Source organism: Pollicipes pollicipes, unplaced genomic scaffold, assembly GCF_011947565.3.
Source record: "Pollicipes pollicipes isolate AB1234 unplaced genomic scaffold, Ppol_2.1 Scaffold_6138;HRSCAF=7277_pilon_pilon_pilon, whole genome shotgun sequence".
Lineage (NCBI taxonomy): Eukaryota > Metazoa > Arthropoda > Thecostraca > Pollicipedomorpha > Pollicipedidae > Pollicipes > Pollicipes pollicipes.
The window spans coordinates 1813930-1838638 of NW_023596818.1; the positions used below are offsets into that span (position 1 = coordinate 1813930).

General features: G+C 54.0%; 2 protein-coding genes across 4 annotated transcripts; one reads left to right on the plus strand and one right to left on the minus strand.

Annotated features, from left to right (window-relative positions):
• Positions 1-219: 219 nt before the first annotated feature.
• LOC119105990 (zinc finger CCCH domain-containing protein 15 homolog) lies at positions 220-9591 on the minus strand. Of its 3 annotated transcripts, none has more exons than XM_037229584.1 (11): positions 9510-9591; positions 9008-9125; positions 8120-8188; positions 7185-7395; positions 6770-6858; positions 5642-5788; positions 4901-5020; positions 4306-4512; positions 3595-3726; positions 2999-3086; positions 220-1308 (listed from the first exon to the last, which is right to left on the minus strand). In XM_037229584.1, exons 3-11 carry the CDS (start codon positions 8186-8188, stop codon positions 1187-1189), a joined length of 1185 nt encoding a protein of 394 aa, XP_037085479.1. In that variant the 5' UTR covers positions 9008-9125; positions 9510-9591; the 3' UTR covers positions 220-1186. The 3 variants fall into 3 exon arrangements, with proteins under 3 accessions (XP_037085479.1, XP_037085480.1, XP_037085481.1); XM_037229585.1 differs by having other exon boundaries at positions 9008-9081; positions 9510-9563; XM_037229586.1 differs by lacking the exon at positions 9008-9125 and having other exon boundaries at positions 9510-9558.
• Positions 9592-10144: 553 nt separating this feature from the next.
• On the plus strand, positions 10145-15423 carry LOC119106039 (hydrocephalus-inducing protein homolog). The gene is made up of 7 exons (XM_037229633.1): positions 10145-10370; positions 10867-10990; positions 11405-11611; positions 13124-13319; positions 13795-13933; positions 14643-14767; positions 15398-15423. Exons 2-7 carry the CDS (start codon positions 10889-10891, stop codon positions 15421-15423), a joined length of 795 nt encoding a protein of 264 aa, XP_037085528.1. The 5' UTR covers positions 10145-10370; positions 10867-10888.
• The last annotated feature ends 9286 nt before the right edge of the window (positions 15424-24709 follow it).

Here is a 24709-nt window from a genome sequence, read left to right on the forward strand (position 1 = left end):
CGCCTAAGCAGAGAAGGCCTGCACAGGTTTTTGAAACAGGAGCTCGTCCAAAAATAGAGCGATCACGAACATTATAAGTACTGAGTACCCGACGCAACCCCCCACCGATGAGCTGTGACGGCTGGGCGCAGCCCGTGGCAGGAGGCACAAGTGCGGGAGGAGCTGTCCCACACCGGACGCGAAGTCATTACAGAATTCACTCCGACAAAACGATAGAAATCCGCTTTTACGACAGCTGACTCCGTGTTAGTTTCGCCTGCGAGCAGACATCACCACGACACATGTTGGCGATGCTTCACGTCACGTTTCGCGAAGCACATACGCGGCGCACAACCCAAGATATCGGACCAAGGCAATGGTTTGGAGCTCTCACACGGCTTACAAAACACACGTGAATAGGAGCCGCATTCGCCAGGCAAATTGCAGTCGGTGGCAGTAGGACCGGTCCAATTTAAGACGATATTGACATGAAACAATTTGAGGTACAAAAAAGCGTCTCGCTCTAGGTTTACGTTAAAAGGCTCCATCGGCTATCAAATTAACGCTTTATGTGAATTAAAAGCACCGCAGGTTAACAGAAGCATTTCATATCAACACGCATGTAAATATCCCGATTTAACCGGTCCAACAGCAGATCAAGTTCTGGAAAATTTCGGTGTGGACCAACATATTGAGGAATACATATAATCACCAGCTAAATAGCCGTACACTTCGCGGGGCATGGGATGAAACGATAAACACACAGGCACACAGCTTCGCACGCAAAGTAGGTACGCCAGAGGTTCTCGTGTGCTTTATTTGAGATAAAATGTCTATCCAGCAGTTTGTCCTGTGTCCATCATAAAGTTTCCGGTCAGCATTCTGATACAAAAGTTGAAGGAAAGACAACGAAAAGAACACCGATTTCCATAACCCGTTGCGAACCGCCGAGTACCGAACGATGTCACAGTCGTTCTGTTAGCCAAAAGCGCACCATCCGCACCAATAACCTATAACAGCCCGACCCCTTCACTTGCGGACGTGTGACGAGCCACGCCGGTTCCCGCCGGTTCCCCACAGTCTGCCCGACGCCGCCGATGCGCGCGCTCGGGCCGTCCGCGAGTCGGCGGGTGGCGCTGGGCTGGCGCCGGCGGCGGGCGGGCCGGCACCCGCGCGGCGCGCAGCGGCCCCCGCGAGCCGGCCGCCATCATTGGCTGATGTCCAGCTCGTCCAAATCCTCGTCCAGACCGTCCAGCTCGGCGTCGTCGGCGTCGAACAGGTTCTCGTCGATGGGCACCGCGTCAGCGCCGCCCACCGCGCCCGCCTCGGCTGGAAACGACGGCGAAGCGAATCATCACTGCCCCGCCAACGAGGCCGCATAGAGCTCCCGCACACGACAGGCGACGGGCGAGGCGCCACTGCTGGAGGCGATGATGAAGAGCTACGACACTGCCAGAGAGGACGAAGTCGCATAGCACTGCTGAAAACGGCGAAGCTGAGCAGCGCAGTTCGATGCATAACATCACTGTTAGCATTGAGAAACGACAGCGAAGGCGCGCACAGAGGGGAAAGGGAGGGTGCACAGAAGTGGCGTGGCGAAGTGACGCAGTACTGCTGTCTGCGAGGAACCGTCAGCCAACTGGTAGATCACTGCTCGAAAATACAGCGAGAAACTGCAGCGCTGCGGAAATGCAAAACATAAGCACTGCCAATCTCCGAGCGATCATGGGAAACACCTCCCATGAGAACCACGGACGTAAAATAATTATGGCAGACACAAAGCTGACAATGCATGCCGTTAATCATGTCTTAGGTGTTCCAGATAAGTCAAAGTGAACAAGCCCTCGGCCTCAGGTTATGCACGGGCCACAAGGGGTTTCTTCCCCGCACACACACTTCACAATGCACGCAAACTCACTCGATGCGACATCACTTGTCACTGATGTTCAAAGGATGGCACATCCATGCCAAACATACCCCGGAAATAAATAAAAAGAAATCATATCCTTTACACAAGTTCATGCTGTCATGGCGTCAAAGCCGCCAGCACACCTAGCCGAAGGAATGAAACCAAAAGCCAGAATCCTGCCATTGTGTTTAGCCTTCGCTTCTGACGTGGTTTGATCCAATACAATTGTCTGGCCTCGGGACAATCTCGGTTAGTGGGAAGAAGCCGGATCTAGAAGGTGTTTAATTCAGAATTTGAAGATCTGGCAAAACTGCACATGCTCTCCTACAGGCGTGCCACGCCAACGCAGACGGGCGTCTCCATGGTGATCGGTGCACCGATACCGCACGGGTTCCTCGTTCTCACATTTGTTAAACCCGCCTTGCCGTCGGTTTCGTAAGGCAAAAATCCTATTAATACACCACGTTTTCAGAGGTACTAACTGCGGAAGCCGCCTGTACATGTATGACAGGGCTGTAGCCGGAGGGGCAGGCTAGTTTGGCCAAAGCTGACTGCACGCAGCTCTGTTAAAAGATGGTCCAATGAGCCAGGTCACTTTTCACCCTGCAGCTGTTTTGCCTTCGCGTGCAACGTTTGTGTCTGCATAGGTTTTGCCATTGCATTTTTAACACGCGGTGTCCGTTTTAACTAATTAGTGTTTTGTCTAAGCCATACCGTTTGTATCAGCCGGATGGGTTTTAATGTACAGGGTCTCATATGATTTGCTCGGAAGATGTTTGAATGGGACGTGCATTTGCCGAATGCCAACGACAAGTAATGCTGAAGTGAGTGAGTTTTCGCACGTTTCAAAATGGGTTTTGGGGGAAAGACAAACACCTTACCACGAGTGGATGGTCTGGGGCAGGAAGCTTGCTGTCCCTAAGACCTGTTTTAAATGTCTTAAGTATAACTATTAGTATGTGCATGATCACTCTGTCCCCATCGCAACTGTTGTCTTTTTCCCGTGCCAGCAACAAAGCCAGCCGAAGGGTCTGAACGTGTGCGTTACACCCCAAGGGCTGTTGTAACACCTTGACAAGCGGCCGAGACAATTACAGGTGAATGGTGTACCTGCTTTGGCCGCCGCCTCCTTGGCCTTCACTGCTTCAGCCTCGCTGATCTGTTCATTTTCAATCCCCTCCAACGTCCATGTCTTGTACTGGAAGTAATGACAGCGTGTAAAATTGTACCCGTCCGTCAAATTATACACCAATTAATAAACATCAGGCCTGGCAGTGCGAGCTAATGCAGCACAATACCGCCAAGCTTCACATCACAGGCCGATCATAATGATGACCACGATCATGTTGAAGTTCGGACCATGCATTAACATTTTTTTGACCGGACCATTTTTTGGACCATTTTCAGAACACAACTGGCGGAACGCGTGCCAAAAAAACATCGAAACAGATGCAAAATTTGTGAGAAATCCGCAAAACGTTGTGTCCAGTTGGTACTGGGGTGTCGAGAGATGGTGTTTAGATTAGTATACCAACACCTACGATTGTTTCGGTCATAAAATCGAAATCCCTTACGGCGAATACAGCTGGGGTACAGCAACAAAGTTGGCAGTAGGTCTCAAACCCACATTCCGGCGGTAATAAGTCAACTGTGTTTAGTTTGAGCTGCCATATTCCCTGAGCTCCTGGTTGAGCAGGAGTCCTTACCACGACACTCTCCTCCCCTTCCTCCTCGCCCTCCTCGTTCTTCAGCTCCGTTAGGTCCATGCCTTCGTCGCCCTCTTCCATTTCTCCGTCACCCAGGTCCGGATTATACATAAACATGTCTCTGCCAGACAGCTGGAAAGCAAATGTGCATTGGCAGGATATTTTTCGAGATCAAAGCCCCAAGCGAATTCAAGCCTGGTAAGCAATGGAACAAACATGACCGGAGCTCGTGAAAGCAAAATCCACGCTTGAGGCACTTCGTAAAAAGAAAAATAATGCGCTCCATTTCAAACTTCAGGATAAGCAGAAATATTGAGCACTTATGGCGAAATGTGAATACCCATAGCTTGAGGCGATTGCGTCGATAACACGATGCAGTCGTTCACACAGGGAGATGAAAAGTGGAAAAAGACAATAACAATTGAAATATGAGATGATCACGATGACCGTGAGGCAAAATAGAAACCAGGCATGCCAATACCCCAGTTGAACAATCTGATGGTGTGCATTCGATCCTGACATTTCAAGTGATCAAGCAATGAATTTCAAGCTCATCTGATGTCGATCCTGACACCACGGCCGGCCTCCCCCGCCCCCCTACACAGTCAAAAAGGTGAAGTGCATATTTGCCTTTGGGTCCACCTACAAGCAACCCCCTATTCATCCTCCTACTGAGGCGCGTGGTTGTTAAAGTGAAGGGTGTTGACTCACCCCACCGCTCTTCCCGCTCTTGACGTCTGATTTCTTCTTCGCCTGCTTCTTGGCGTCCTGTTTCTTCCTCTCGGCCAATTTTCGTTTCTTCCAGGCCAAGAATGTGATGTAGGTGATTTTGGTGAGGTTGGAGCCCAACGCCGCCCGCTCCTTTTCCACCAGCTCCTCGATAGAAATCTCCTCCGACTTGTCGGCTTTTTTCATGTCCTGGGGAAACAAGTGACCGCGACTGATATCCATCTCACAGGAGCATAGGCGTACATTTTACTGACCATTTCCGAGGTATTCAAAGCTGAGTTCATGAATGAGCCCTGCACTTACAATGTCCACAATATCCGGCACATTTATAGGAGAGCACATACGACAGAACGCAGCTGCAGCTCGCGTGATCAGCAATCAGTGTTCTAGTTGCATTTTCAAAAAAGACGCCGCCAGCATCGGGCAAGCGTCGCTGCAACATCACGACTCATGCGACAGCATAGACAATGGAAGGGTTGTTGATGAATGGAACAGCACCTCACTCACAAACAGGTCGACTTGGTGTGCACCCAGATCAGGCAGAAGCTACGGGAAGAGCCCGGACGGCGACGACTACCTTTTTCAGGACATAGCCCTGCGGAAGGGCGTGCCGGTATATGCACTTGTCTCCCGACGGACACTGCCAGAACCAGCCGTACTTGCTGTTCTCCACTGCCTCCAGGAAGTACTTGCAGATCTGTGGCAGAAGGTGGCCAATGTCGCACCATACGTCTGTGCACGTATCAATGACGGGATCGTCCACGTATTACTGTGCTGTGGGCACTAAGGAGGGAACAGAGTGTCTGTGTGTCATTGGGGCTTTACGACGCACTCAGCTGCTGAGGCTATATGGCGTCGCCTGCCTCTCACCCTGGCAGGAAGGGCGGGCACCGCGGGGAATCGAACACCGTACCTCTGGTTTCCCAGACGCGCAATGGTTAACGCAGACGCGTTAACCACCACACTACCGGCACCCCCGAACAGAGTGTCTGGTAGCTTTCTGTGCGCGCAATTAAAAATCTACCGGACTCTTAAAAAATTATGTCAACGAGGTTGCAGTCTATAGAGCGATGGAGACACTGCGTCATATGCATCGTCTGAAGTAGCCTTACGAGCCATGACCAAGCAACAAGCACTATAAACCGAATTAAAGTCGGCATCCATTAATAAAAAAATGTACCCGAAGAGAACGCCACCAAGCAAAATCGTTCCAAAACATATAGCACATCTAATTGAGCATATTATCACGTCCTCCGAAAACATTGCCGGGATAGTATCAACCTAGCACATTCTGTGCCAGTTCTATCGGCTGTCTTACGATGGTGGTTTTCGGCTTGTTCTGTTCGGTCTCGCCTTCCTTGGCGTTGATGACCGAGTTAAGCTTGTCAGCATCCCACCCAGACGGGTCGTCGTTCACGTCGCGCGAGTCGACGTAGAGGTTCCGCTTCTCCACCTTGCGGCCGATCTGAAGGCCAAAAGGGCGGTGGATATGACGGCTCTGCACAAAACACACACATGCACACAGGAACAGGCGGCAAGTTGGGCCTGATACGGACTCTCACAGAAGCGTTGTTCAAAGCTCTTCAATGGCCAGTGCGAGTATTTTGGCTTTAAATACATGAGAATCATCTGAAAAATACCGCGCTGATATTGTCGCCGCGTGGCAACTGCAACGTGACGATAAATGACATTGTCGGTGATCGATAACCACATCCGAATGAGAGCCTTTTATCAGCACATTATTCGTAAGTCAATGATACGTAAAACTGACTTCAGTAGCGTCACAAATTCGCGAAGGTTGGCAGTTTAAGGGTTTAAAGCCTTAAGTTATCCCAACAGCTCAGTTGGTTGGAATGTCTGCCTTCCAATCCGCCCATCCGTGGCAAGGCGGGCTCGGGTCGCCTCAGGCGCTCGCTGCTTGCCCTTGACTGGAATGGCTTGCGGCCAGTGGCAGCGACCGCGCTAAAGGTCAGGTGACCGCAGCGGACGCGCCAAAGGTCAGAGGGCACGACAGACGTGCCGAGCAGTGCGGCACGTTAAACTCTCGCCACTAAATTTTGCCATTGGTCTGGAGTTTCACGATCCCATGGTAAAGTCCCGCACTCACACAACAAGCATTGCTTAACATGAGCTCTGACCCCAACCATCTGCCCATTTAAAACCTTAGGATCAATCATTAAAAAGCAAAGTTTCAAGGGCCAGTTAAAGACATATGCAATGCCTGAAAGCCACTCCATTGGCTATGCAATTGCATGATCATGACTGCTACAATTATTCCATGCATGTTCCACTCTACACTTATATACATGTCATCCACTACATCAAACATCCCTAAAAACATAACCATCCTTACACCATATGATCTTTAACATGATGTATCACATCACATAAGCCACATCAGTCAGACTTCAGACTTATACACAGTACAAGTCTGATATATACTTACATTGAGGTCATGTGAGAACTTGCATTTCAGGCCCTTAGCGCATACTGACTGCTTGAAATATGGGCAAAGCACTGACTTGGGATCCACAGCTGAAACATAACAGGTTTGCATTACTAAGTTATCTCAGCAATGTCTTTCAACCTATGATTAAATTGATCACCATCACATAGGTGTATGATAACAGTACTGGGAAGCATTATTTACCTCATGCCACAAACTTTACAATAAGTATGGAATACAAGAAGCTATTTTAAATCACATGGTTTTGAAGGAATATCACTGACAAATGAGTGGGGCATGGTTGTCATGAGGTCATATGTGCTTCACAATAAACTAACATCTCAAGTACGAAATGAAATTTCTTACACCATACCACACCACAAAATTACAGATGACCAATGAGTAGCTCACTTACTTTTGTCCACCTTTTCCACCACAGGTTTGAACAAGTCTTGAATCATTGCCTTCTCTTTCTGTTCCTGCTCCTTCTTCTCCTTCTCCTTCTTCCTTTGTTCTTCAATCTTTTTCTGAATTGGGTCTCCCCCAGCCTTCACGTTTTTGCTAACATGCTGAATAAACTTCTGCTGCTTTGCTCCCTTCTTATTCTTCAGACCAAATGTTTTGTCCTGGTGAAACAATGCACTTAAGCAACAAGTGGTTTTTAATGTTTATTTTTACCATAAAATGTCACATCTGGCTTGCAAATATGTTGCTTAGTGGCCATCCATTACAAATTTGTGGAAATTTTCAATCCTCTCTTTGGTTACACACTGATCATGGTGGGTGAAACCCACCCCCATGGTAACACTGTGATATCTGTGACATCCTAAAAATAAACACCTGTTTGGCCCTTACTTGAGCAAGATATGTGAAAAAATCACAGATGTTTTCTTTGTTATGACAGCAAGCCAGTTGAATCCAACCTTCAGAGCTCAATTCACTTTAAGGATTTTAGTATAACTCAGAACCAAAGTTGAGCATAATGTCACACCATCCCTAACCTCCTCTCCCCACCTTCCTGCACTTCCACTATACTCCATAATGATGCCCCCTCCACTGTAACTTAATATACAGATGACCCTGATGCATTAAGTTCTTCACACATCTGCCATGCTGTAAATATCCATGCATGACATACTATATACTTACCACTAATTATTCAGAACTCCTATAATGTCCAAATCCTGTATATCTCCTCACTGTGATCTAAATGTCAGAAAAATACAATTTAGAACTCATAGGAGATAGACACCTTTTTATCCTTAATTAATAAGTCTACATCATTACACATAGGTCACATTTTGAACACAAAACTGTGCACAAATGAGAATAACCAATTTCACCACTGACCTCTACTACTTTTGCCTTCTTCTTTTCTTCAGTCTTCTTGGAAGGACCTTGGACCTTTTTGGGAGGCATCTGTAACAAACAGTGAGAGAACTTAAACAAGAGTTCTTCCGAGTGCTGCCCAATGATGTATCATATTCTTGAAGATTTTCTTGATGGTTGTCAGCCTACATAACATCGCAAAGAGTGGTCACTAGTCACATAGGAGAGAGCGGAGCAGCACACCCTTTGTCATGAGTCCATTTCAGAGCTGAATTTTCAGAGCCCCTAGTGAAAAATCACTTATAATGCTTCCTGGCTTGTCTACACTACCATCCAAAGGCAAAACCTACCATGTTTATTTTTGGCCATTTTGCCTTTTTGATGTTCTTGATTGATCATCTCAAGCTGAATTCAGTCCTTTAAACCATTAGCTGAAATTTTCACAAGCTTTTAGCTAAAGAAAAGGCTCTAAATTTGTGAAAACTTCAAAACTAAGGGACTAAGTAGCCGCATTCAGCATAAAACATCAAGTGGCATGAAATACTCAAGATGGCCAAAAATGAGTATATGGAGTTTTGCCTTTGGATGGCAGCACTGTAGATAACTCATGGTGAAAACTTCTGCTGCTGTTGTGATGCTACCTGCCACTTCATGCATGAAATAGGCCAATAGCTGTCCAGAAAGGACAAAACATATTACACACATTAGTATAGGACTACACAGAAGATGGAACCACTGCTACACTGCTCTCAGCATATTCAGCACGACACACATTTGTTTGTGGTCTGAGCTAATGCTAAGCTTCAATAGAAAGAGGTGCAGTAAACCCATGAATAGAAGAAGCAAAGCATAACACACAATATTGATATGGCCACCAACCAGCCATGCAATATGGCCACACTGACCTACCTCGACTTGACTTATTGGCTATTCCTAAAGAGCAGCTAGATTTCTAAAGGTGGTCTGGTCCACAGCTACCTAGCCCGCAAATCAGGTGTATATTGTAGGTGTCCCACAATTTCCTTGCCTGCAAAACATGGATGATTAAATACGATACATTTGGCAAACACTCATCATCACTGAACATGTCTATGCACAACATTTAAAACCACTACTACATGATCTTCAGAATAGATCAATCTCTTAAACCTGATAACAGATGGGATAAAAAACTTACAGTGCACTTTCTGAAGGAAATTCGAGCAGCACAGCTGGTAAAACATCTATTTGCCTGGGCATCTGTTAGTGATCTATATGCGACACATACACCACTTTGCGTGAGGATGACTTCATCTTTACACCTTCGGCACGGATCAGCTACATTTTCGCAGCAATCGAATGCACCAAGAACTCAAAGCTACTTCAATATCGAAGTAAAAAGGTTCATAAAATCCAAGTATCCCATGCTCACCTGCCTTAAGTTGGCCTCCAGCACGTCACCACAACCACGCACCTGCCCGCGCTGCGGGCCACGAGAGCATCACACAGATTCACCAGCCACTTTTCTCTTTATGACATTTGTCACAATTGCGCTAGATTTGTCAAAGCACGGAACTCTTCTAGAAGTTAAATTATGTTTAGATAAACATGTTCCTCCATTTATGCGGTATGCAGGCCATGCGCGCCAATTTATTCATAAATGGTTAGCCATATTTCACCAGAGATGTGTCAGAGTTGGGTTGAGTTTCTGGCAAACATCCTTTGTTGGAGCCAATCTAATGCTCTTGAGGCTATTTAGTATGCAAGGTGATTTCCTTCGATGCCAATGTGGCCTTGGTTTTGTGTACCAGGGAAAGTTGGATATGTAACGACCTGATATTCATAAAAGTATGCATTGAAGTATGCAACCAGTGGGCTGGCTTAATTTTTCCTAAAGCCATAATTGCACTGGTATAAATTGTAGACTTGTTCAAGAAAACATACTAAAAGAACTGGAATAGCCCAAATGTTAGCACCACACAAGAAACTGAATTTGGAAAATTACCATGGATGGTTACGTACGGTTACCATAGCAACGCTGATCCAATGCCACCACTGGTGCCTAAATCATAAAACTCGTGGAAAGATCCGTTGTGTTCCCATTGGCTTTCGTCATCGTTCTGTCATTTCATAACCTCATTAAGAATCATTATTACTGGTACGAGCTGCATGAGGATGATTTCGCGATGCCCGACGCAGTGGCGGATCCAGAATTTCGTCGAGGGGTGACCGCGCAACATAAACGCAGCTCGTTGGTTGCGACGAGAGGAAGCCAGTGGTGCCTGTCTTTAAGGTATTGACACATTCCTGGTAGGATTTAAGCATGGTCTTCAGCCGCGCCGGAGCGAAGATTACACAGGCCGAACACTAACCAGCCTGTCACGCTCCCCATCAAAACCTTTGGCTCCCCTCCATCCGTAACTTGATTATGGGCGTACCCTCTGTACATATTTTGACGGCTTCACAGCTTTCCACGCACCTTAGCTAGGTTGGTAGCTATCCATGTAGCCTAGGCTATAGGTAAAGTGACGCGCCTAAGTGGGACGGTCGGCACATGGGTTCTACGGCACGGAGGACGGTGACCAGGCTGTAATAGTATGTCCCCAACTTGTTCGAAATTACTACGCCTGTCTCATTGGCTATGCGTCGTAAGGAAGAAACGTCTTAAAAACTAGGTTCCACACAATTTCGCTTTATGTCAGAGGCCTCCGGACGCGCTTCGCGTGCTGTCAGCCGTTATGACAGAAGAACATCAATCATGCAACGTTTTACTCCTACACCTGTTCCAGAGACCGTTCAGCTTGAACAGCCATGGCCCACATGGGAAGTGGCGATATGCGCGGCATGGGGGACGGTCCACCATCACAGCTGAATCGGGAGCCACGCCCTGAGTCGGCCGTAAAAACAGATATGGTGAGGACAAATCAGAGGTGTCTTTAGTTTTCAGAACTGACTTGTAAAGGACTGGGAAACCGAGCCATATACATCGGGGCCTTTTAAATCGTGGTTCTTACAGGTTTCGTTTCCTAACATGGATATAATGTTCAGTTTGGATCCAAAAATATTGGCTGTTACATGATGTAGACTATGAGTACATGGTTTTTGAAACATTTCTTATGTTTTTGTCGGAGCTGAATGGAAAATATCAACCTAGGTGCTGATCCCACGCATGATAAGTATTTGCCATAAGTGATAAAGCAGTGATGTTACCTTTCATCTACGCTATCAAGTCATATCTGAAGCTGCACAACGTCAGAGAGCTAATGGGACGAACCTGGCCTGACCATATTAGTGCCGTAGCGCTGAGCCGAGGTGGTGTGCCGCTAGATGCGTCCGTCGCAGTACAAGCGCGAGATGTGCATGACGACGGCCGACCGGCACCGCGCCTTCTCCGACAAACGCGAGCTCGACCGACTGTACGCCGGACACCGGCCCTACAAGGCCTTCACCGTCATCCCGCACCGCATCGTCTTCCAAAAGTTCAGCCGCTGCGACACGCAGGAGCAGCAGGTCATCTTCAGGAACGACGATTGCGTGAGTGCCGCACCGCGCGTTGCTGTGGGCCGATGGCGGGCGACAAAGGGTGTCTCACGTTCAGCAGCCAGCGGAGGCTCCCTACAGCGGAAGTTGCATCGCCGTCCTTTGGTCCAGGTGCCGACCCCTCACCACCCAGCCACGTGTTCCTCTGTGTGTACTGCCCTGGCCAAAGCCGTCGATATCGATAACGTCGTAACGTCGATAGCGCGGATATCGATAACGACAGTATCGAAAACGCTGCTATCGATAATGTCGATATCGGCGAAGGAATATCGATAACGTCTCGCATATTGGTCTTGCCGGTGACCGGAGTGACTAATATAATGCATTCACTGCAACGCAATTATGACAACGCGTTGCCATGATTGTGCTATAGGGATTGTTGCTGCCCTGCATATCACCCGCCTACTGCGGGTGACGCCGCTCATGCCGCCCGCAGGTCTTTTCACTGAAAGACCCGATTATGTCATGCATATCGGCCATTCTGCTGAAAGGAACGATCAGGCATCGGTAAAATGTCGTCGACTGGTTGGGAATTTTACAGGGTTTCAATCAAACGACATGCGCTTGCTTTTGCTTTGGTTCACAAATTACTTGGTCTAACTTGAGCTTTTTACTGGGCGTGTTCCATGGGAGGTTTGGAAGCGTCCGTGGAATCATGATGCAGAGTCGGTTCTGAGCGCCATACCACGACCCGCAAGGGGCACAACTAGGGTGATGAAGTGCTGTGGCGGGACGGGCTCTACTTTGATCTCTGGATTGCTACTCACGTTAGGTGACGATGCAACTTTATGAACGTTGTATGTTAAAATACGCCACAAATTTCTGACTAGTCGCCCAGCATGCGAAGTGAATGATGCACGAGACAGACAAAATGCTGTGCATTGTTGGGTTTCAACCTTTGTTTGCTTATGGAGTGTATGTCAAGATTGGTTTCGCTGATTGGTTGGGAAGTAACTGCTCACCTGTGGGCCAAGCTTGAACGAAATGGAAGGGGTTGTCGATTTCTGCTGAATGGGAACATGCGAAGATCGAAGTACTTCCAATTTTGCGCACACAGGCGCCGCACCTGCCGCGCGTCATGCCGTCCATGTCACCTTGCACATCACCTGTCGTAGCGACTGCACTGACGTTCTCTGCCGCCCGCAGGTGCCGCACCTGCTGTGCGTCATGCCGTCCACGTCACCCTACATGTCACCTGTCGTAGTGACTGCACTGATGGTCTCCAGCAGCCCGCGGGTGCCGCACCTGCCGCGCGTCATGCCGTCCACGTCACCCTACATGTCACCTGTCGTAGTGACTGCACTGATGGTCTCCACCAGCCCGCGGGTGCCGCACCTGCCGCGCGTCATGCCGTCCGCGTCACCCTACATGTCACCTGTCGTAGTGACTGCACTGATGGTCTCCACCAGCCCGCGGGTGCCGCACCTGCCGCGCGTCATGCCGTCCACGTCACCCTACATGTCACCTGTCGTAGTGACTGCACTGATGGTCTCCACCGGCCCGCAGGTGCCGCACCTGTTGCGCGTCATGCCGTCCATGTCGCCCTACATATCGGTCACGCTGGTGTCGGCCCAGGGCGGCAAGCTGGCGCCGGGCATGTTCGTCGCCTACCGGGTCACATTCAGACCGGAGGAGCAGTGCGACTACTACTACGAGCTGCAGTGCACCAGCGACCAGGTCACGTTCGCGGTGCCCGTCATAGGTCAGTGCGGGCCGCCGGCCGAGACCTCGCTGCCCCCATCCAGCCAGGCGGACGCGGACGCCTCTCGCGTGACGGTCGGCGGATGGCGCTTAGCCGGTGTCACATTCCACACTTGATACCTTGTTTGGTAGCGAAAACACCAAAAAGGTCACAAGCTCGCTCAGTCAAAGAGCGAGCTGCTGGTCGTGGCGTTTTGGTGGAAGGAGTGTCGTCTCATGGTGGTGTTTGCCACGTTGCTGTTAATGGCGTGCTGCATTAGGGGCAGCTCCAAACTCCGTCGCCCGTTACGGAGTACGGTCAGTGCAGTCGGGCCGCTTGCTGCCTTAAGTCGGGTGCGAGCGGAGAAAATGGGCATGGAGGTGATAAATTCAAAGTTTGCATTGGCATCGGGCTCCAGCGAAAATGCTGTGCTTTGAATGATTGTTGGAAAGTGTCTGTAACGCCGTCGCTGCCTCTGCGGTTGTTTGGGACGCAGCGATCGGGCCAAGAGCAATCCTGGACTTTCCGGACCGGATCGTGTTCCAAAACCACCCCGTACACGCCGAAACGTCCAAGCAACTCTCCGTGAAAAACGTCGGCCAAAAAGCCGCCAAGTTCTCTCTGGATGTTGCCAAGTAAGTACGGCATGCTTCGGCCTGGGCAATGAGTGCTCGCGAAGCTTACCAAGATATTAAAAGAGTGGAGTATAGTTATGATCATAATTGGCCTCAGGCACGGGAATCCGTGTGTTGTGATAGCTCCACTGTCGTGTTTGAAGTCCCACTTGGGACCAGCGTGTTCCTGCTGTTGTTGAAGTGCCAGCTCTCGTGTGCTTCGACCGTCTGTCACTTCCGCGTGGTCTGGTTCAGCTAGTACAATCATTGGCCTCACTTTTGGGTTTCTGCTGTCAGACAGTAACGCTACCAAATGTGCTGCAAAAATATTTCAGCTGTAGTGTGATGCCTGACCTCATGGCCGCTGTTGTGATGCCGTTTTCGCGCCAGCAGCCTTGGTTGCATATTCTTCTAACTATCGCAAACAAGAGTACAATGGGAGTGGCCCTAAAGATGCTACCCCGGACCTTCCAACCCCCAGTGTTTCCTCCTGTGCGGCTTCCCTGTCCGTGGTGCCTCTTGCGCCGAGCTGGCCCCTCTACCGGTGGTACCTCCTGTGCCGAGCTAGCTCCCCTGCCAGTGGCGCCTCCTGTGCCGGCCTGGCTCCCCTGCCAGTGGTGCCTCATGTGCCAAGCTGGCTCCCTGCCAGTGGCGCCTCCCGTACTGAGCTAGCTCCCCTGTCGGTGGCGCCGCCTGTGTTCGTTGAGCGGTACTGATGTCTGGGCGGCAGGCCGTTTTCCGTCGAGCCGCGCTGCGGCTCGCTGCCGGTGGACGGCGTGACACAGGTGACGGTCCGCTTCGTGCCCGGCCGGGTCGGGCAGCACAGCGCGCGCGCCCAGCTCACCTACGACAACGGTGAGGAGCGTCAGGGTGCGACCGCCGCCCGCCTGCCGGAGAAACTACAGTGCACCACCACACGCGCGGGGCTTAGCTGCCCTGTCCACGGACATGGAAGCGTCGCTTCGAAGTTCTTCTACACTCGCCCTTAAGAGCTGGTTTTAGAGTTGTATTGACAAGTTTTTAGTTGGTGTCTGATTGCTGGCTTAGTACTTTGCACTTACTTTTTGGCTGAGCGGTGTCCATTGAAATTGGTGCTTAAATGAGTACTTAAAATGGTACTTGAGTGGCATTACAATAGTCTTGTTGGTGTTGGGTGGTGCTTGTGTCGGGGTGTTTGTTTTTAAGAAGGTGCTGTAACAGACATAGACTTTGACAGCAGCCTCAGTGGGTCGTTTATGTTATCCTCACCGACAACAGCGGCTGGCGGACAAAGCAGTCTGTCTGCTTTCCGTGGGCAATTCACAGCAATGGCGTTGTCTTCGGGAGGTATCCCGTTGCTGTGATCCTACACATACACCCCGCTGCAATGTAAGGTGTATTTAATAGCTTCATAGCGTACGTGCTTTTTGAACCTGGCCCTGTGGCGTGACCATGCGGCCGCTGGACGTGCCATTGGGCAGCCTGCGAGGCCGCCGGTCCTGACAGAGCGAATCCCGCAGGTGAGAAGGTGATGATCGAGATGCACGGAAATGGTGTGGAGGTGGACGTCGGCTTGAGCAGCTACGGCATCCGCATGGACACCACCTTCATCGGCTTGGCCTCCCGCAAGTGCGTGGTCCATACTTTGCGGCTCCGTTGGGTGGATGTGGATCTCGTGGAATGCTCTGGGGGTCGATTCACTTGAGCGTGAGACTGCGGTCATCTTGATGTTATTCCTGCCATTAGAACAGCTGGTTCAGCGTTGCGCGCGCGCGGATTACGCGACCATCGTCGGGACAAGTCAAATACAGCCGGCTTGAGTATCGCCTTGCGGGGTTAGTGCGAGGACGCCGAGCTGGCTCACAAGCCGCGTGTCTTCAGCTCTTTCACGCGTGTGTTGGCTGACAGACGCTCCCCGGTACCGTCAGGACGTTTCGTCTGTACAACAAGAGCGCCACCCCCGCCAGCTTCGCCTGGCGCTCCCTGGAGACCGAGCTGGAGTACAGTCAGCAACAACAGGCCAAGTGAGCTGCTCACTCGCGCTGACGCAGTGCGGGTCTGTAGAATCACTCCACCCACCTCCACTTAGATAGCGGCAAAACGATGGACTCGTTCCATTCTCGCTCGTTCCACACTCATTTATCTTCTTTACCTCAGACAGCATGAACTATGCATGCACCGTTTTCGTTATCACATGCCTTCTCTTCTTTGGGCTGAGTGCCGCCGTGTGGCCGGAGGCCGTTCGGGCGGGTCTGTAAGCACGTGGGCGCACCTGGCCAAACTCAGACCGCCATCCGGATGGTGGTGACCGCGTGCAGCGGTTGACTCGCGTCCCGCCCCGCACGGCAGCGCGGCGCCGGCTGCCGAGGCGCCCCCGGAGCCGGCGGCCGACCTCTCGCTGGTGGCCGGTCTGGCGGCCGGAGCTCGGCTGCCACTGCCGCCGGCCGCCGACCAGCCCGAAGCCGCCGCCGCCGCCAGCGAGCCCACCTTCCAGCATCCTATCTTCAGCATAGAGCCGCTGGTGAGCCGCTGACGTCATCGGGTACAGTCGGTTCAGACCATCGGCCGCTCATCTCCCCACTGGCACCTAATGATCTCCGGTGTGGAGGCACCTGGCGCCGTCAGGAGTTCGTAAGAACGATGGAGCCCTTTCCCCCTAATTCCACCATGTCATAACATACCTTGGGTGAAATGTCGGTGCTTTTTCCTGCCGTGCACAGCTGGACTCCGGCCGCTCGAGGCGGGCAGCGCTGGTGCTCCCCTGCTCCGGAGTTTGTCGCGTCTGACGGGCGCCGGCCGGTGACGCGAGCCGCTGGTTCCAGGAGGGCGAGGTGTGGCCCGACGCCGAGGTGGAGGTGACGGCCATATTCCAGCCCAACGCCGAGGGAGAGGCCGACTGCATCGCCTTCTGCCAGGTGTCGTCTCCAGCCCGCCGCCGTCGCGCGGTGACCGGGCCGGGGTTCCAGTCCAGAACGTGGCGTTAATCTGTAGACGACTGCCTGACGTGGGCGCCGTGACATGGTGTGCTCGCCACCGCCTGGGTGGAATATGAGAGCCTGTCCGGCGCCAGGCTAGGCCGGGCCGCCTCACCTGCAATGAGCTCTGGCATCCCCATTGTGCCGGCAGATGGGTCAGAGGCCTGATCAGAGGCCGTTCTGTTTTGGGCGACGAAATACCGCCTAGTTTTCCGTGGGGCACGTCAGAGGCCGTTCTGTTTTGGGCGACGAAATGCCGTCTAGTTTTCCGTGGGGCACGATTTCGCCAGATCCTGCTGATCGTGGTGTCTTTTTTAAAAGAAAAAGGAAATAATGTAGTTCCGTGCACACACTCATATCAAGAGAACAAATCAGCGGGGTCCAGTTCCGACTTAAGGTGAATCCAGCCTGCCATGACGGATGGCCTGAGTCTGTGCTCAGCTAGCGAGTACCGCCAGCGCCCGACGGCCGTGCCCGCTGCCGGCTGTGACGGCGCCCCTCCGCTGTGGCTGTGACAGGTGACGGGCCGCGCCGGCCGGCTGTCGCTGCGTCTGTCGGGGCACGGCCGCGGCGCCGACGTCCAGCTCTCGCTCCAGTCGCTCGACATCGGCGCCGTCTTCAAAAACTCCGTCTTCAACTACGAGGTGGGGTGGCCAGAGCCGCGTGGCGCACTGCCAGGTCAAGGTGTCGCCTTGTGTTCTTCTCGGCTGTACGCAATGATGCTCATGCCATGGTGTTATTCCAAGTCTAGCTGTCGGAGGCACTTCATATAGTGCAGGTGCAGGAAAGTCTACACCATCTTGAGGCTTGGTGTGGGAAGTCTGCCCCAGATCCACAACATGTTGTCAATCCACACCGGCTTCAAAACGTCGCTCCACCCATGATTCCGATATTCCATATCACTGTCACAAGCGGGCCCACATCGGGTAGGGTCTTGCTACCATCAGCGGTTTCCAGAGTCTGGCCGTATTGGGTTCACTGTATGACCGCATCCCAGACTAGCTTAGGCTGCTCACCCCATGCGGAGCTCTATGTTTTTATCATTCCTCAACACATGAGATTGGCAACATCGTTAGCGTCCCCGCAGGCGGGTGGAATTGAAACCAATGAAACCCAAGAGAGAAAACGGTCCTGGACCACCCGATCGAGAGGGAGAGGAAAGCGATGCCGGTGTCTGGCCGTCTCTGTCCGAAGCAGAGCGGCACATACCCCCGTCGTCGTGAGGGTCGGCCTGCCGTCCAGCTGTGCTGACGACGCGTCTGTCCGGCTCGCCGACGCAGGTGGTGGCCGTGAACCGGGGCGACATCGCGGCCACGCTGCGGCCGCTGGCCGGCGGCTCCGCCTGGGCCCGCCACATCAGCTTCCACCCGGCCGAGCTGGTGCTGCACCCCAAGGACCACCACACCATAGTGCTGACGCTCGACGCCCAGATACTGGGCCAGCTGGAGGAACGCTTCAGCGTCGAGGTGTCGGGCGCCAGCCGACCCCTGACGCTCCGCCTCAGGTCAGTCAGCCCCTGACGCTCCGCCTCGGGTCTGTCAGCCCCTGACGCTCCACCTCGGGTCTGTCAGCCCCTGACGCTCCGGCTCAGGTCAGTCGACCACTGACGCTCCGCCTCAGGTTAGTCAACCTCTGACGCTCCGCCTCAGGTCAGTCGGCCCATGACGCTCCGCCTCAGGTCAGTCAGCCCCAGACGCTCCGGCTGAGGTCAGTCAACCTCTGACGCTCCGCCTCAGGTCAGTCAGGCCCTGACGCTCCGGCTCAGGTCAATCAACCTCTGACGCTCCGCCTCAGGTCAGTCGACCCATGACGCTCCGCCTCAGGTCAGTCGGCCCATGACGCTCCGCCTCAGGTCAGTCAGCCCCAGACGCTCCGGCTGAGGTCAGTCAACCCCTGACGCTCCGGCTCAGGTCAATCAACCTCTGACGCTCCGCCTCAGGTCAGTCGGCCCATGACGCTCCGCCTCAGGTCAGTCAGCCCCAGACGCTCCGGCTGAGGTCAGTCAACCTCTGACGCTCCGCCTCAGGTCAGTCAGGCCCTGACGCTCCGCCTCAGGTCAGTCAGCCCCTGACACTCCGTCTCAGGTCAGTCAGTCCCCAACGTTCCGTCTCAGGTCAGTCAGTCCCCAACGTTCCGCCTCAGGTCAGTCAGGCCCTGACTCTCCGTCTCAGGTCAGTCGAGCTCTGACGTTTTGTCTTAGGTCAGTCAGCCCCTGACGCCCTGTCTCAGGTCAGTCGGACCCTGACAAAGAGTCCCCAACTATGGTCCGGCCTTGACCGGGGCTGTGAGTGGTTCTGGAATCACGGCTTCAGCATTCCGATTGATTTCGTGCACGAGAATCCCGAACCTGCCTTAAGTGCAGCGGTGAGCATTTTTAGTATCGATGTGTCAAGCGCCAGTGCCGCGCTGACCGGCTGACTGGCTGGCGGTGCCTGGGGCTGCGCTGATTGGCTGACTGGCTGACGGCGCCTGGGCCCGCAGCGGCCGCGTGGTGCCGCCCACGCTCGAGTTCGACGCGACGCTGCTGGACTTCGGCGTGGTGGCGTTCGGCTTCCGCAAGGTGCTGCGCTGCCGGCTGAAGAACACCTCGCTGGTGCCGGTCGAGTTCTGCCTCAGCGTGCCGGACGACGGCTCCGAGCCGGCCGTGCGCCAGGAGCGGCTGGGCATGCATCTGTACCAGGTGGGGGCCGACGCCGGCACCGAGGCCGATACCGAGGCCGACGCCGAGGCCGACGCCGACGCCGACGCCGACGCCGACGCCGACGCCGACGACGCCCGCCCGGCCAGCCTCGCCACGCAACGTGGCGGGGGACATCGTTGTTTTGCGTGGCAGCAACTCGTCCGTGGTTAGCTAGGCGCATGTGGGGTATATTGTGTGCAAGGATGTAATTATTTTGTTACGTGGCGTATCCGTAAATCTGAGAGTATATATAGGCCGTTTCCACGACACAGACTGCCAGGTGCCGTAAAACATGTTGGAGTGCTTCGGATCACCGTGCATTAAATTCCACGGTCCAAGCGTATCGAGGGACTCTACGCAATCCAAACAGCCAGCTTCAGCTAGGTTTATTTTTTGACATAACACACCGAAAATGCGCTGAGTAGTATATGTTCACGGAGTATCTGAAGTGTTTTAACATGGTCATGCTCTAAGCCGAAGGAAGAGGGCCTTTTGTCAGCCATTTGTGGTCGGAAGCTTGCCGCAGTGAGTAACGTGCGTGCCGGCGCGGCTCAGGTCGTGAAGAAGGGACTCAGCCTCCACCCGCGCGAGTTCGTCCTCAAGCCGAGCAAGGGCGTGCTACAGCCGCAGAGCAGCGTCACCATCAAGGTGCGTCGCTTCACCCTCCCTCACCGCGTGCCCGCCGCTGTCTAGCGGCCGACGAGGCCCAGCAGCCGAGCAAGACGGCTGCTGGGACGGGAGGGTCCGAGGCTATGTGTGCGAACTAGTGTGTGGCAGGCCTCGGAGGACCCGTTCTGGCGGAGCGGCGCGGTCAGCCGCCGCCGCGGTGGGGTGGTCGACTGGAGACAGGTGCCGCTGGCACCGAGAGCGCACTGAGCCTGTGTCTGTGGCTGGGTGTGACCTGCTGCTCAGAATGCGCGGAAGCTGGCCTTGTTCCTCGCCGTGGTCAATGAATCTCGATGCTGCTGCCAGTGATCGCGAAGTGGGTCACTTTTGAGCTTCACATTTGCTGCGCTTGGCTCGCTCACCGCCGTCGTCCGCCGCGCCTGTCCCGCTCCCCTGCTGCCGTCCGCCGCGCCTGTCCCGCTCCCTTGCTGCCGTCCGCCACGCCTGTCCCGCTCCCCTGCTGCCGTCCGCCGCGCCTGTCCCGCTCCCCTGCTGCCGTCCGCCGCGCCTGGCTCGCTCCCCTGCTGCCGTCCGCCGCGCCTGGCTCGCTCCCCTGCTGCCGTCCGCCGCGCCTGGCTCGCTCCCCTGCTGCCGTCCGCCGCGCCTGGCTCGCTCCCCTGCTGCCGTCCGCCGCGCCTGGCTCGCTCCCCTGCTGCCGCCCGCCGCGCCTGGCTCGCTCCCCTGCTGCCGCCCGCCGCGCCTGGCTCGCTCCCCTGCTGCCGTCCGCCGCGCCTGGCTCGCCCTCCCGCCGCCCTCCGCTTTGCGCCGCCTGACGCCGCGCCGCCACCACCGCCGCAGGTGGAGCTTGTGCCGAACACCTCGCGGCTGATCGCCACCCAGCTGCTGGTGGACATTGACGGCGTGAAGGAGGCGCTCTACTCGATCCCGCTGTCGGCCGAGTGCGTGGCGGCCGACGTGCAGCTGAAGGCACCCGACGTCATTCTGGGACGGCACTTCAAGGGCTGCTCGGCCGACGGCGCCGTCACGCTGGTCAACAGCTCGGCCGTGCCCGCCAGGTTCTTCGTCCTGCCGCAGGAGGTCAGCACTGCCGGAACGACTTGTCGACTCTCGTTGCTGGCTACTTCGTTGGTGTTGCAGGGGCATGGTGAAATCGAGCTGTTGGTCGTTCCTGGGCTGGGAATCGAACTGGGATCCCGCTGGACAGAACTGCCTTGAGGTGATCTCCATAGTCGATGGGGTACTGTCCGCGCCCTTAGAGACGGAGCCCGAGTCCAAGTGTGCAACCATCTCCAAACCCGTTGCAGTGCTTCCTAGGATATTTCATATGATTTGTGAACAACTCATTTTTGTTTTGTTTTGCATAATGGTGTCACGGAAATAAGAAAATCTCGTTGTGGGCATATCCATGACCTCCAAGGCTTGAGTTCGAGCCTCGTCAGTGTGATGCAGAATGATACGGGACAAACACCGCTTTGGGTCAGGTTGGCAGGACCTTTCTTATCCTTGACGGTCCCAAGCAAGGCGATCATCTTAAGACTGCACATGTTTAAACTTACATCATAAATATTTACATGGTATGTTTCTTTTATTTTGCGTATATTTTCACATCCACATCTTGCATATAGTTAACAAATGAATTTACATACTATTCAGCTTAACTTTCCTCGTCCTGATAGTAAAGCGATTCACTTTAGTCCCAAAACTTTACGATCACCCGTTCGAACTCGGTTCCGAACTCTATCGGAACTCGGTTCCGTTCGTATTGGTTTGTACACGCCAATGTTGTGGACCGAGCGCCAAGGGGCGCGTTGTGCCGCTGTGCCAGCGGCCCCTCCACTGAGCCGGTCTGGCTGTGCCGGCCGCAGTGTATGGAGTTCCCCGGCGTGACGTACCGCTGCGAGGAGCCGACGGGCGTCATCGAGCCGCGCTCGTCGGCCACCGTGCCCTTCACCGTCCAGCTGCAGGCGCTGGGCAGTCTGGCCGTGCCCATCAGGTCAGTGGGCGGCCCACGCGACAGGCTGGCCCGGGGCGGTGACCCTCCCCCCGCTCCGGGACAGGTCAGGTGGGCGGCCCACACGATCGGTCAGTCCGAGGCGGCGGTCCCTCCCTCCAGGTCAGGTCAGTGGGCGGCCCACGCGACAGGCTGGCCCGGGGCGGTGACCCTCCCCCCGCTCCGGGACAGGTCAGGTGGGCGGCCCACGCGATCGGTCAGTCCGAGGCGGCGGTCCCTCCCTCCAGGTCAGGTCAGTGGGCGGCCCACGCGACAGGCTGGCCCGGGGCGGTGACCCTCCCCCCGCTCCGGGACAGGTCAGGTGGGCGGCCCACGCGATCGGTCAGTCCGAGGCGGCGGTCCCTCCCTCCAGGTCAGGTCAGTGGGCGGCCCACGCGACAGGCTGGCCCGGGGCGGTGACCCTCCCCCCGCTCCGGGACAGGTCAGGTGGGCGGCCCACACGATCGGTCAGTCCGAGGCGGCGGTCCCTCCCTCCAGGTCAGGTCAGTGGGCGGCCCACGCGGCAGGCTGGCCCGGGGCGGTGACCCTCCCCCCGCTCCGGGACAGGTCTGTCTGGCAGTGCACGACAGGTCAGTCTCGGGTTCCCGTCGGACCGGCGAGGGGTTCTCTTAAGATCAGTGTGGGTCTCCCTCAGGTTAGTCCAGTGACGACCATGAAGCCGGCGCGGTCCTCCGTCAGATCATTCCGGTGATGCCCACCAGATCAGTCCGGGCTGGCCTAGCAGGTCAATTTGGGCTTCGGCAAGCTCTTGGCTCTCTTTTTTTAAAAAAAGAAGATAGATGGCTCGTAAATGAATGCGCAGCCCTGTCCAAAGTAGCCCTTTCGAAATATAATTCAGTACTTCCTTTCAGTGTTGTGACCCGAGGTTGACAGCGTAACGCGCTCTCCCGCCTCCCCCCCCCCCCCCCCGTGTCCCACGCAGCCGGCCGTCTGACGGGCGCGCCGTCTCGCGGCAGGCTGGTGGTGTTTGGCCGCCCGGAGCCGCTGACCGTGCTGGCGCGCGTGGTCAGCCAGGGGCCCGTGGTCGACATCCAGCCGCCCAGCCTCGACTGGGGCCTGGTGCCGGTGCTGACGCCGCACCACAAGGTGGTCACCGTCAGCAACCAGGCGCCCGTGCCGGCCACGGTCACCGCCGCCATGGTGAGACGCGGGCGGAGAGCGCGCGGGCCGACTCTCGCTGCCGCCGCCGGCCACGGCAGGGCGCAGCGCTGTTACGTGGCTGGCGACTGATTGCGCCGGGTGCAATACAAGGCTGGGATGGGTGAGGAATCGGACGCTTCCGGATTCTCTAGATGGATTACGATGAAGGCTTTTCCAAGGTGCTGGCACGCATTTGGGATGGAGTCATGCGCGCAAAATATAACCCTGGTCCAACGCTTTGAACCATTGTCGAACGCAGGCTGAATGTCACTGGTTGATATAGGCGGACCGCTTGATATAAGACCGCCAGCACGTTGTTGTACGCCAGCACCGGAGCCTCACGTCGCTGGGCGGGGTCGGTGACCTCCGCCATCCCGCGCGGGGCTTCCCTGGCGTCGTTGAAGCCAGGTGCTGTCTCCAGGAGCGACGCCACCGGCGGCGATGCGTCGCCTTTTGTAGTCAGCTAGGAGGGAACAGTATAACCTCTATATAAACACCCTCCTTGCGGGAGAAGATCATTTATTCGCAGACTTTTGCTAAGCAGCCCCTATGCCCAATTTTTACCATGACAAAGTTCTCTCCCAAAGGAAGAATTATATGACTGCAAATACCAGTACGGTGCTGCTTGGATGTCAAAGGACCGCTCGGCGATATTCACCTTAACTGGCCAAGCACATTGGATGTCTGCTGTGCCTAGAGCTCAAGGCCGCATTAGTGGCTAATTGGATGATCACGTGCATGCAGGTTATGGATTTTAGACTTATACTTATATATATATATATATATATATATATATATATATATATATATATGTGTGTGTGTGTGTGTGTGTGTGTGTATATTAGACTAAGGGAAATATGAAAGCGATATTTAATTGTAGTACACGTGCTACAGCGCATTATCCTGAGTTCCCCGGGTACCACCGCTATTTTGGACGCTTTCGGTCAATGACCATCACGTGTTATCACCACTTCTACCTTCATACCTTTGCCGTAGCCTTAGAATGTATAAAAACACGGTCTTGGAATTTTGCATGTATTTTTGTTCAGAACGCACCATGAAACATTTGAAATGTATGTGCCTTGCATGATGGCGTCATTATGCAATATGTTCGTTACCAAGTTGTGTACCCCAGGAATGACAACTTTGAATGACAGTTTGAGTAATGGAGTTTATGATTTTTACCGTTATAACTATCTTCTAATGCAGCATCATTATTTCTTTGAACCACTGTCTCCAGTTTGGGTGTGATTACATTTTAATTTGAAATGAAGACAGAGCCCGAGCCGGGCTCGATCGGGGTTTCCGGGGTTTGGGGAAAAGACGGAAATGGTGATACGAAACATTTAGTGCACTTTTATGCAGCCGCAGCCGCCTTACCCCTA